The 12,687-nt window shown below is 42.8% G+C and overlaps 1 protein-coding gene across 1 annotated transcript; it reads right to left on the bottom strand.

Moving 5' to 3' along the window:
- Positions 1-5,584: 5,584 nt before the first annotated feature.
- On the bottom strand, positions 5,585-6,334 carry LOC135679581 (uncharacterized). The gene has a single exon (XM_065193487.1). The coding sequence runs from the start codon at positions 6,332-6,334 to the stop codon at positions 5,585-5,587; it is 750 nt and encodes a 249-aa protein (XP_065049559.1).
- Between the last annotated feature and the right edge of the window lie 6,353 nt (positions 6,335-12,687).

Genomic DNA, 12,687 nt, shown 5'->3' with positions numbered 1-12,687 from the left:
GTAATCAATGCTAAATTCGAAGCCTTGGAAGTACGAATGGAGGATAAGATTCGGACGCTCTTTACCGAACTCAGATTGGGCCGACCACTAAGCCCGAAAAAATCATATCACGGAGAGAGCTTTGCCCGATCGCACCAGGCTCGAAGAGATGAGTTACAAGGGAGGGGAGGCTCTATGATTGAACCCAACTATCCATGCATGAGAGTGGACTTCCCTAGATGGGATGAAGGAGACCCGATTGGTTGGATCTCGCGCGTGGAGCGATATTTTCAATACCACAAAACCGCGGATGCATCTATGGTGAAAATTACAGCTATACATCTTGAAGGGGATGCTATACAGTGGTTTGACTAGTTTGAACATACTTATAGAGTCCTTTCATGGCAACAATTCAAAGAAGGACTACTGATCCGCTTCAGACCAACCGATTACGAGAATATTGATGGACAACTAGCAAAGATCCGACAAACTTCCACCATTCAGGAGTACCAAACCAGGTTTGAAAGGTTATCTAATAAAACTCATGATTGGTCTCAAAAACAGCTATTGAGGATCTTCATTGAGGGCTTGAAGCCGGAGATCCGAAGAGAAGTTAAAGCTCGACAACCGTATACGCTTATGGCAGCCATCTCTTTCACACGACATCAAGAGGAGCAATTGAACCATGAAGCTCGGAGGACTAGGGTCGCTCCTCAACCAGTAATATTGAAGCCCTCAGCCCCCCCTACTATTGACCAAGTCCCTACACTAAAGAGGTTAACAAGAGAAGAGCTTCGGGAGCCATATGCGAAGGGGTTATGTTGGCATTGTGACGAGCCGTGGAGCCGTGAGCATCGTTGTAGTAAAGGGAGACTTCTTATGATTGAAACAATAGAAGAAGAGGTCATTGAACATCCAGAAGAGAGCCTTGAACATGAAGAAGAAGATGCAGAAGAAGAGCCACAACCGACTGAAGTTACGGTACATGCACTAGCCGGCTACTCAAACCCGGAAACGATGAAAGTTGGAGGCCTTCTCAAACAACAACCGATCACTGTTCTCATCGACACGGGCAGTTCTAATAACTTTATAAACAGTAAGGTTACTATCCAGATGGCCTTACCTATTGAGAATTGTAGCAGGTTTGACGTTAAGGTCTTCGACGGACGGATTTTGAATTGTGATCGTAGGCGCCCGCAAGAGAAACTATTGCTGCAGGACCAAGAGATAATTGCAGATTTCTTCCTTCTCCCTCCTAATGATCATAAGGCCATGTTCATAATTAAATGGTTGACGACATTAGGTGATATTTCTTGGAATTTTATGCAACTAATTATGAAATTTTACAGTAAGGAGAAACAGGTGATACTGAACGGGAAACGTGGGGGCGACATAACGACGATTTGCACACAACAAATGGAGAAGGTTTTGCATAAAGCATGCAGCAGATTTATTATACAACTTGAGCAGCAAACTAAGGGAGAGCCAATACAATTTGAAGATCCAAACCTACTTCCTTTGCTTGCTGAATTTTCAGATATATTTGACGAACCGTACAACCTACCTCTTACCCGTCAGCATGATCATCATATAATGATTCTTTCAGGCAAACCTCCAGCAAATACTCGGCCATATCAATATCTATATCTCCAGAAGGATGAAATAGAAAGGATTGTAAAAGAAATGCTCAAAATAGGAGTTATTCGGCCAAGTTGCAACCTCTATTCTTCATCGGTGCTACTTGTACGCAAGAAGGACGGAACATGGTGAATATGCGTTGATTACCGAGCTCTCAATGGCATAACCATCAAGGACAAATACCTTATTCCAATAGCAGATGAATTACTAGATGAAAGGGAGCACAAATCTTTACAAAGCTGGACTTTTGATCCGGGTATCATCAAATTTGAGTGTGCGAAGAAGACATACCGAAAACCACCTTTTGAACACACAACAACCATTACGAATTTTTGCTTTCTTCAACAGAAGGTGGAATATCTTGGGCATATCATATCAGAGGAAGGTGTGATAGTGGACCCCTTCAAAATTGAAGCAATGCAAAACTGGCCTACCCCGAGGAACGTAAAATTGCTACATGGTTTTCTGGGTTTAACAGGCTACTACTGCAAGTTCATGAAAAACTATGGCGAGATCAATGCACCACTTACTTTCTTACTGAAAAAAGATATCTTCCAATGGTCGGACAGAGCCTCCGCTGCCTTCGACAAACTTAAGGCAGCCATGACGACGACGCCGGTGCTAACACTACCAGATTTTAACCGAACCTTCATTATTGAGGCTGACGCATCTGGAGTCAGAATTGGAGCCATTCTATGCAAGATGGTCAACCACTCGCATACACTAGCAAGGCATTATCTCCCTCCCATCAAAATAAGTCAACATATGATAAGGAGATGCTCGCCATTGTGCGCGCAGCAACGAGGTGGAGACCCTACTTGATTGGTCGACGATTTCAAAATAAAACCGACCATAAAAGCCTCAAGTACTTTTTGGAGCGAAAGATACCATCCCCTGAGCAGCAAAAATGGGTAATAAAACTTCTTGGATTTAATTTTGAAATAACTTACAAAAAGGGGAAAGAGAATGTTCTTGCAGATGCGCTTTCGCAACTACCCGAGCAAGTTGAAGTTTCGGTCGTTTCACTTCCGACCAGCGACTTCCTTAAGGATATTAAGATGGAATGGCAGGAAGATTCAGATACTAGTAAGATTTAAAAAAAAAAAAATTGGAGGAAGCACCAAGCCCCATGGCTCATTACAATTGGGACTCAAAAGAATTACACTATAAGGGACGCATTGTGCTTGTGACAAATTCTACTTGCATCTTCAACAGCAGATTTTGGACAAAGTTATTCCATATGCAGGGTACTAAATTGAAAAGGAGTACGACATATCACCCACAAATCAACAGCCAGCCGGAAGTTTTAAACAGGTACTTGGAAACAGCCCAAAGCCACCCACCAAATATGACTACCCAAAGAGAACTCCAGACCTAGCCAAGTACCATTATTGATCGACGAATCGTGACTCGACGACGATGACCCACTAATGAAGTACTAATACAATGGGCAAACCTACCAATAGAATATGTCACTTGGGAGAACTATGACAACTTGAAGATCAAATTCTCAGAATTCACGAATCATCAGCCTCGAGGACAAGGCTGATTTGAAGAGGGCGAGTCTGTTAGGACACTAGCTTGGAGAGTCCTAATTGAGAGGGACATTCATGTAAAACTGTTAGGACTCTAGCTAGGAGTGTCCTAATTGAGAGGGACGTTCTGTTAGGACTCTAGCTAGGAGAGTCCTAATTGAGAGGGGCATTCATGTAGGAGGTTTTTTCTTATAAAAGAATTAGGAGTTGTAAGGGAATAGGAGTCTTGAGTAGGAGTCATATTAGGAGTTGGTTAGAAGTAAGAGTCTTAAGTAGGAGTCCTATTAGGAGTTAGGGTTTAGAAGCCCTATAAATAGCCATGTATTCCTTCTCTTTTCATAAGCAATAGATGAATCTTTTCTGCAGCCTTTGAGCAGCAACTTGGAGGGAGGAACCCCTATAGAGTTCTAAGGAGGCCGATCCCCTAAAGAGATCAACCTCAAGTTTAAAATCTACAAGGGTTCTAACAGTCCCGCCTGGCGGCCGCCCTTGTGGGGGGCCGGCTGCTACAGACGTAGCCCCTATGCTGCCTGCCTTCGGTTGCGCTGCACGCACGCAGATCGAGGGCAGCAACTCTTGGTGTCCTTTCTCGCTATTGCGTCAATGATTTTAACATCAAAAGTTTTTCCTAAACACAACACACGTAGTTCAAAACCAATCATTCGCACGAACAACCTGGCTCTGATACCACTATTGGGAAATCATTAGGGGCGACATCACATGCGCAGCGGAAGAACAAGAAAATAAAATCCCCGATTCCCAAAGAGATGTTCATCGTCGTGCGAAGATTGGTGCGCAAAATCCACGAAACTTAAAACTGCGTATAGAGTAGGTTGTGTTACCTAGGGAGATCGTATATCCCTGTTTCCTTGTAGGTCCTTAGGAGAGGGTGAAGGAGGTCAAGCGTCCTCCTCTCTAGCGGTGATCCACACAGCAGGGTTGCGACGATGCTCCTCAAAACTCCAGGCCTACTCTGAGGTGGAGAGGAAGAGGAGAATAAGAAAGGCAAGCAAAGGCTCTAGCCTATAAGGCTCTGAATCCCTCTTATTTATAGAGGTCCCCTATCAAACCCTAATGGGTCCTCCCCTAGTGGGTATTGGATCTGCATCCAATAAGACAAGGGCTCCGTCGGATATCTCATATCCGAACCTCTACTCATCGCAATGCCTACCATATGTGTGTGACCCTCTAGGCCCAATATCGAGCTGGCCGTGAGTCATACCTGTCAGAACTCCTTATAACTTAGTGAATTATTATCTCTGTAATAATTCACTCGACTCATCGACTACGGACGTACTAGGCCACTACGCCGTAGTCCTCAGATGATATAGGGGAATCCAATCCATTGGACATATCTATCCTCAGTTACCGTGTACCTATAGTCCCTCATCCATCTAATATCCCAGAGATCGTATATCGAGCATGGTGCTGTCAGACCCATACAGTTTCTACTCGAGTCTCGCTCTAATCGGATTCTCCCGGAGAACTCTTTCTCTCTCAACCCGAATGACCCTGGCCAGGGATTTGTCTGAGCAAGAACACATGGGATATTCCTCTCATGACGCCGAGAGTGGATGACCCTCTATCGACACTCAATAGCCTCGTAAGGTCGACTACCACTCCCAATGACCAGCTGTACTAGATCTGGGACAGCCAAACCTATAAGTCTGGTATCAAAGAGTGGAGCACTCATATAGGACATCCTTGGTGTCTCAAGTCTAAGGACCAGATATACCACTAGGACTACGGAATCGCTGTCTGACAATAAGGCATCATCAACCATCCAGCATTCCGTAAGCGGATCAATCAGTGAACTCATTCTCCAATGAGCACCTGTACTGTATCCCTAGTGTCCCTACACGAGCAGCTATGAGACTAGCTGCATCCATCATATGGACGGGTATACAGCACACTAGTCTGTCCGGTTATCACGATGTCCCTCTTGAGTAACCTATGACCGAGATTATTTAGGATATGTGTTTAAAGGTGAATCGATCTCATTATCGTGATCTCATCACGATCCGATTCCCATTGCACAAATCCAAGGACATCACAATATATATATATATATATATATATATATATATATATATATATATATATATATATATATATATATATATATATATATATATATATGCACATATGCAATAGTTATAAAGTGATATATGCCAAAATATAATAAGCAAAAAGATTCTGTATCAAGTCACACGTGCCATCACTCACGTGATTCGCTTACTGGGCACCTATGACTAGTAGTAAGTCAAGGGGAGGTTTACCACCATAAAGGTGGTTATCATTGTCTTCACTCTTGGTTCCTCCCCGATGGTGATAGGGAGGGTCATAGTCCTGAGCAGGGATATAGAATCCCCCGTGAATCCTATGAGTGCGGACGCCACAGGGGTGAGGTCTCCCTCGGTCAAGCCAAGCCTTTAGAAGGCATCGAAGTAAAGAATGTCGATGGAGCTCCCGGTGTCGACTATCACCCTTTTTACTCGAGCGTTGGTGACCTGGATGGAGATTACCATGGTGTCATCATGGTGGGAGCGCTCGACTTCTCTGGCCCCAAAGGTGATTTCAGGCTCGATTTCGGGCCGGGGACGTCTCTTGACCATGCTGCGGGCATAGGCTTTTCTTGCCGTAGAGCTGTTGCCGCCGGCTGCAGGCCCCCCAGAGATAACGTCGATTTGTCTTTCAACGAGTTCCTTGTGGCATAGAGTGGCTTCCTCGGGTTCCCTGAGATAGCGTCCAAGGTGGCCTCTGCGGATCAGCCCCTCTATTTGATTCTGGAAGTCGTGGCAGTCCTCCGTGTCATAGTCGTAGTCTCGGTGGAACCTGCAATATTTAGACCGATCCTTGTGAGTGGTCCTCATAGGATGAGGATGTCGCAAGAGACCTTTTTCCCTAATTTGGAGAAAGATCTCAATGCAAGAGGTCTTCAGGGGAAGAGGCGGGGGCCTCGGGAGTAGCTCTTGTCGATCAGGCCCCCGATGGGGTGGCACTAGGGTTGCTGAGGTTGTTCCCTGGGATTGTTCCACCCTTGGCCTCTTGCCTTCCATACGCTTTCCCGCCACCAACGCTTCGACGGGGACGTATTGGTTGGCGTGTTGGAGCATTTCGGAGACGATCACTAGCGGCTTCTTGATCAGCGACCAGAAGAACCTCGAAGGCTTCAAACCCATCAAAAATGCCTACATGATTAGAGAGAGGTGAGCGTCCGAGAACCCCTGGATCTTAGTGGCAAAACGTGCCACGAACTGAGAAAGCAGCTTGTCTTCGCGCTGAGATAATGTGAGCAGGGTGGCCATGGAAGTCCTAGGTTGCATACTGGCAAGGAAGTTTTGCTCGAACTCCTTGGCGAGCTGGTCAAAGGATGAGACCGAGGATTGACATAGCCGGTTGAACCATGCTCGCGCCGGTCCCCTCAGGGTGGTCGGGAATGCCCGGCACATTAATGCATCAGAGGTGCCATAGAGGGCCATCTGAGCTCGGAATGTAAAGACGTGCTCCGTGGGATCGGAGCCGCCATCATATGTCTCTAATGTTGGTAGCCTGAAGTTGAGGGGTACTGGCTTGTCTTATACTTCCTGAGTGAAAGGGGACCCGCCTGAGCCGTCTTCGCTGGACTTGCTCCGTGATTTTTGGAACTCGCACTGGAAGTCGTCCAGGCGTTGATTGACCCGGGACAGTTGGGCCCTAAGTGAGTCACCGCCGAGTCGGATGATACGGTGTCAGGCTCGAGGTCGGGTAGGGTGGCTCGGCAGGTTGTGGGTACGCTCTGTCCGGGCCGACCTCTCGGGTCTGTCGCTTGCTCTCGAGCTTCTACCGTCTCAACCTGCTCCCCGCTCGGCCTTTGCTAGGTCGGATCAGTCGGGGGAGCATCTGCATCATGCCTGCCATGGCTTGCACTTGCTTGGAGAGGTCGAGGAATGCCTCAGGTGTCATGGCCAAGGGTCCTGTGGCAAATCCAGGGGGCGACAATCTCGGGTCATTGAATAGGCGCTAGTAGCGATCTGGCGTTGAGGTTAGAATCCCGCCATCTCTGGGAGCAGGAAGGACCTGACTTTCGGGTTCGACGGAAGGGAGGTTGGTAGGTGGTTCTCCCTCGAGGAGAGCTCCAGCCAGATGCTCCTACGATATGGCCCTCCTTTTAGCGCGAAAATATTAGACAACAGATATGTCGTGGCTGGTGAGTCAGCACGGCTAGGTCCATGGGCCAATGTCGGGAGCTTTCTGCAAGGTGATTCAAATGATGAGATACCCGAGCACTTGAGGAGTGCTGGTTGGCATTGGTCGGGATCAGGGCTGATTGGCGACTCCTTGGTGCCGAGCGGATCGCCCTTTCATGCCGAGTCCCTCACCGTTGATGAGTGGTCGCCCTCCTACAAAAATGGCCTCTACCGGGTGGTACCCGGCCGTGGCCCCTCTGACGAGCAAGTTAGTAATGAGAGGGATTGCTTTTTTCCTTCTTTTTTCTTTTCTCCCCCTGGCCGGAGGCCAACCAGGGGTTTTATACTATGGCACGAGGGCTGATGGTACATCGATTCGGCGTCACCGCTACTGACCCCCGAGAGATGGGATGGTCCTTCTGACCAGCCGTCGTTCCGGGACGTGCAGAGTAGCGTCAGACAGCACCGCCCCGAGCTCCCGAGACGGGACGTGTGGCATATCTTCTTGGTACGAGCTCCCGAGATGGGACAAGCGGCGTAGGGCTCCGATTTGGTGTGCGGTGTCAGCGGTGATGTGTCCAAGTCACCAAAATATACCATATCAGCAGTGATCCACACAGCAGGGCTACGAGGACGCTTCTCAAAACTCTAGGCCTGCTCTGAGGTGGAGAGGGGGAGGAGAATAGGAGAGGCAAGCAAAGGCTTTAGCCTATGAACCACCGAATCCCTCCTATTTATAGAGGTCCCCTGTCAAACCCTAATTGAGCCTCCCCTATTGGGTATTGGATCTGCATCCAATTACCCAAGCATCTTAGATTAGTGGATCTCTATCCAATAATCTCTTATGAGCTCTTATTGGATCTCATCCATAGGATCCAACAATTCATGGGCTTATTGGATGTCCAATAAGATAGGGGCTCCAACGGATATCTCATATTCGAACCTCTACTCATCGTAATGCCTACCATATGTGTGTGACCCTCTAGGCCTAATATCGAGCTGGCTGTGAGTCATACCTGTCAGAACTCCTTCAGGTTCAGTAAATTATTATTTCCATAATAATTCACGTGACTCATCGACTACGAACGTATTAGGCCATTATGTCGTAGTCCCCAAACGATATAGGGGAATCCAATCCATTGGATCTATCTGTCCTTAGTTATCATGTACCTATAATCTCTCATCTATCTAATATCCCAGAGACTATATATTGGGCATGGTACTGTCAAACCAATATGGTTTTTACTCGAGTCTCACTCTAATCAAATTCTCCCGGAGAACTCTTTCTCTCTCAATCCGAATGACCCAAGCCAGGGATTTGTTTAAGCAAGAATACATGGGATATTCCTCTCATGACGTCGAGAGTGGATGATCCTCTATCGACACTCAATAACCCTCGTAAGGTCGATTGCCACTCCCAATGACCGATTGTACTAGATTTGGGATATCTAAACCTATAAGTCTGGTATCAAAGAATGAAGCACTCATACAGGACATCCTTGGTGTCTCAAGTCTAAGGACCAGATACACCACTAGGACTATGAAATCGCTGTTTGACAATAAGGTATCATCAATCATCCAGCATTCCATAAGCGGATCAATCAGTGAACTCATTCTCCAATGAGCACTTATATTGTATCCCTAGTATCCCCATACGAGCAGCTATGAGACCAGCCGCATCCATCATATGGATGGGTATACAGCACACCAGTCTATCCGGTTATCTCGATGCCCCTCTCGAGTCACCTATGACCGAGATTATTTAGGATCTGTGTTTAAAGGTGAATCAGTCTCATTATCGTGATCTCGTCACGATCTGATTCCCATTGCACAGATCCAAGGACATCACAATATATACATGCATATATGCAATAGTCAATATAAAGTGATAAATACCAAAATATAATAAGAAAAAAGATTTCATGTTAAGTCACACGTGCCATCACTCATGTGATTGGCTTGCTGGGCACTTATGACAAGTAAATTGGACGGAGGAACCCCTATAGAGTTGAAGGAGGCCGATCCCCTAAAGAGATCAACCCCAAGTTTAGAATCTACAATGGTTCTAATATATCGCCAGTCTGAGCGGTGGTAGCACTCAGACTCAATCTCTGAGACTGTCAGGCGATGGTACTGTCAGTCTGGGCGGTAGTGCCACCTAGCGTTAGTGATGCATACGGTGGTACTACCTAGCACAGGCGGTGGTATCGCTAGTACCCCGAAAATCAGGGATGAGACTCCTTTAAGCTCCAAGTTTGAATCCATTTGGGGTGTATAAATACTTCTCTTATCCTTGGTTAAAAAACACAAGCACAAAGAACTTAATAGTGGAAAAATACTGTAGCAACCACTTGAGAAATCCCCTCCTCTAGCTCCAAGTTTATAATTCTGTTTAGGGAGGAGTGAGTGCTCGTAAAAGGTTATCTCCTAAACCTGTGAAAATGAGAAAAGGGGTATAAAAGGGTAGTTGATCTTCACCCATTGAAAGAAGATCGGTAATGGAAGCTGGTGGCCTCGACGGAAGAAGAATCGGGAGTGGATATAGGTCATGACGACCGAACCACTATAAAAATCTGGTTTGCATTTACTTCTTGCTATTTACCTTTATTGCAAACCGAATTCTTACTTTCAATATGCTTTCATACGCTTTCAAAGTTAAACTCATTCTGAGACATTTTTTATCAAACGAAGATTTTTTACTCAATGTAATTTTATCGCTGCACTAATTCAACCCCCTTCTTAGGACCGACTCGATCCTAACAAATAGATATTTTAATTGATAAATATAGAAAAACTTATGGTTAGTGCTTCATTATATATGTTCAAAGCTTCTTAAAACTTTTGTTATTTTTGTATAATAACATATCTGAGCTATATTATTGTTTGTATATGACTCAAAAATAATGTAACCTTATTTAAATATTGTGCCCCACCTATTCTATAATTTTTAAATTTTTAGGACACCTTGCAAATAACTTATAAATACCTATATGACCATTTTTTCTAATTTTAAATTATTTAAATCAGTATTTTTATTTAATTTAATCCTTTACATTTATAAAATTATGAATTATTTATTTTACCCAATTTAAGGTCAATTTGTCACAACCTTAGGACAAAAACCACTTGAATATTATTGTAGAAGTTTTTCAGAGATTTTAAGGACATAATTTTTTTTAAAAGACTTGAGTTATATTATTTTTTAATAAGGTTACACTATTTTTGGGTTGGTAACTCATATCCCACATTTTCAAAGAATTCATAAAATTTTAAAAAACCATGAAAATGACATATAGGGGCCTAAATGATTATTTTTTATTTTTAAGCAAAAAAAGGTATATTTTATTTATTTCAACCCTTTAGAAGTGTGAAATTATGATTTTTTGTTGGGTAACTTATTGAAAAGGCCATACTATTAGTTTTTTTATCGGATAACATCCCCTATTCATTTTTACCTAGCGCACTTATTTTTTTTTCCATTTGAACTAAAATGTCCTTAATGTTTATCTTAAATGAATGCTTGATTAGAATACATGAACTAATTTTTTATTATTGAACCAATCCGACCTAATTCAACTTAACCCTAGTTTACCTTTAATCCTCTCCAAAATTACATTGCATTGTCATTTCCTCCTCCAATGGAAAAGGAGTGTTCTCCATTTGTTGTCATATTTGTCATTATAATTGTTGGTTAGAATCGTTATGCCCACAAGTGAGTAGCTTGGTGCGGATATATTGTGTTGTGGAAGGCTATGTGGATAGATTGCAATGCGGAGGACTTCACGGGGAGGTTGTGTTATCAAAAACTTCATCAATAGATTACATCATCAAAATATATCACGATTAAGCAACACATTCACTAAGGTAAATGTGTGTGTGGTGATATGCATCATCGTTTCTGACCACCAAAGTCATGATTTGAGATGTTATACTTATTTTATCTTTAATCCTCCCTCAAATTATCTCTAGTGTCTTTTCCTCTAATGAAACAGAATAGTTCCCCGGTTGTTACATTGGTCATTGCCCTATTCGACGATCATTTGTTGGAATCCTCATCTCTGAGAGTAAGGAATTCGTACGATGAGAGGCATCATCATTTTCGATCATCGAAGTTATGATTTGAAGTGTTCTTTAGGCGCTTTTTTTTTTAACATGATGCATTGTTTCCCTATTTATTATTCTTATAAAGATTTTTTTAGGTGAGAATTTAATGGTTTTGAAGCACATGACATCCTTAAACTCTTGAATTTCATCGGATTTAAACATGTAATAGTGATACAATTATCATAGAGGACTTTTCTAATAATTTTTTAAAATTTTGTACGAGTCGCTATATCTTTAATTATATAATTTTAGAAAAATGTTTAGTTCAACTCAAAATGAAAACCTTCAAGATAAAATCTCTTAATTACACTATGTTTTGAAGTAAAAATAGACTCCTCTTCATATTAACTACATTTTCATCTCTTTGCAATCATATATTTGCAATTCACACTAATACTAGACTATTTTTGACAATGATGATTCTTTTTCAATTGAATTTTTTAGTTTCTAGATTAGTTAGAGAATTTCAATTAAACACAACCTTTACCTCTCCCGGAATCAGAGCGAGTTTTGGAAAATAATCATGAGATACAAAAGTAAATTGAAAGATATATTTTTGCACAACTTCAAATTTCTAACTTTAGTTTCGAAGGTAGTACACTAAATAATGAATAGTAGAAGATGTGGAACAAGATATAGTTCATAGCATATATGATGCTTATAATATTGTTGGAAAATATATCGAATTCAACAACTATTTAGAGGAGAGAGTTATAGAAGAAGTTGATTCTAATCTTATTGTCTTAGTATCATGCCGAGAAGATGAACTTATCTTATACATGATATAATGGTTGAGTGCCTTTGTCTCATATTTTAAATTTATGTATTTTAATAATCTTCTAGGATATCTACATCGCTTTATTAGCCATCTGAACATTCTAAAAGTTGATTATTGGAAGTGAAAAAGCTTAAATACATTAACATGTCTCTATCTTCTATCAATCTATGATTACATGACAATCGCTGGTTGTGTTCATAGATAATCAATCTATCGAGGCTTTCACTTGCATAATTTGTACCGCTTGGTTGCATGTTTCACATATAATTTCCTACCCTAATGCTTGAAATAAATGTTAACTTGATGATTTTATCTGCTTGCTTTCTCCTTAGATTTTCAAGATGATATTGTTTACATGATCTTTTTTTCTCTGCATTTTCCCAAGGACTTGTGACTGTTCTTTTCTCAGTGTCACCATGGCCATAGATGATGTGGTTCACTTAGTCTTGCAGCATCTACGACATCTATCATCCTTGGTGGTGGT

This window comes from Musa acuminata, chromosome BXJ1-1, assembly GCF_036884655.1.
Source record: "Musa acuminata AAA Group cultivar baxijiao chromosome BXJ1-1, Cavendish_Baxijiao_AAA, whole genome shotgun sequence".
Taxonomy (NCBI): Eukaryota; Viridiplantae; Streptophyta; class Magnoliopsida; order Zingiberales; family Musaceae; genus Musa; species Musa acuminata.
Note: the sequence above shows the minus strand (reverse complement) of the source record. Positions and strands in the feature narration are given on the sequence as shown.

Bases quoted from the DNA above. Each gene is read 5' to 3' on its own strand.
- LOC135679581 (XM_065193487.1), bottom strand. From the start codon at position 6,334: ATGGGTTTGAAGCCTTCGAGGTTCTTCTGGTCGCTGATCAAGAAGCCG.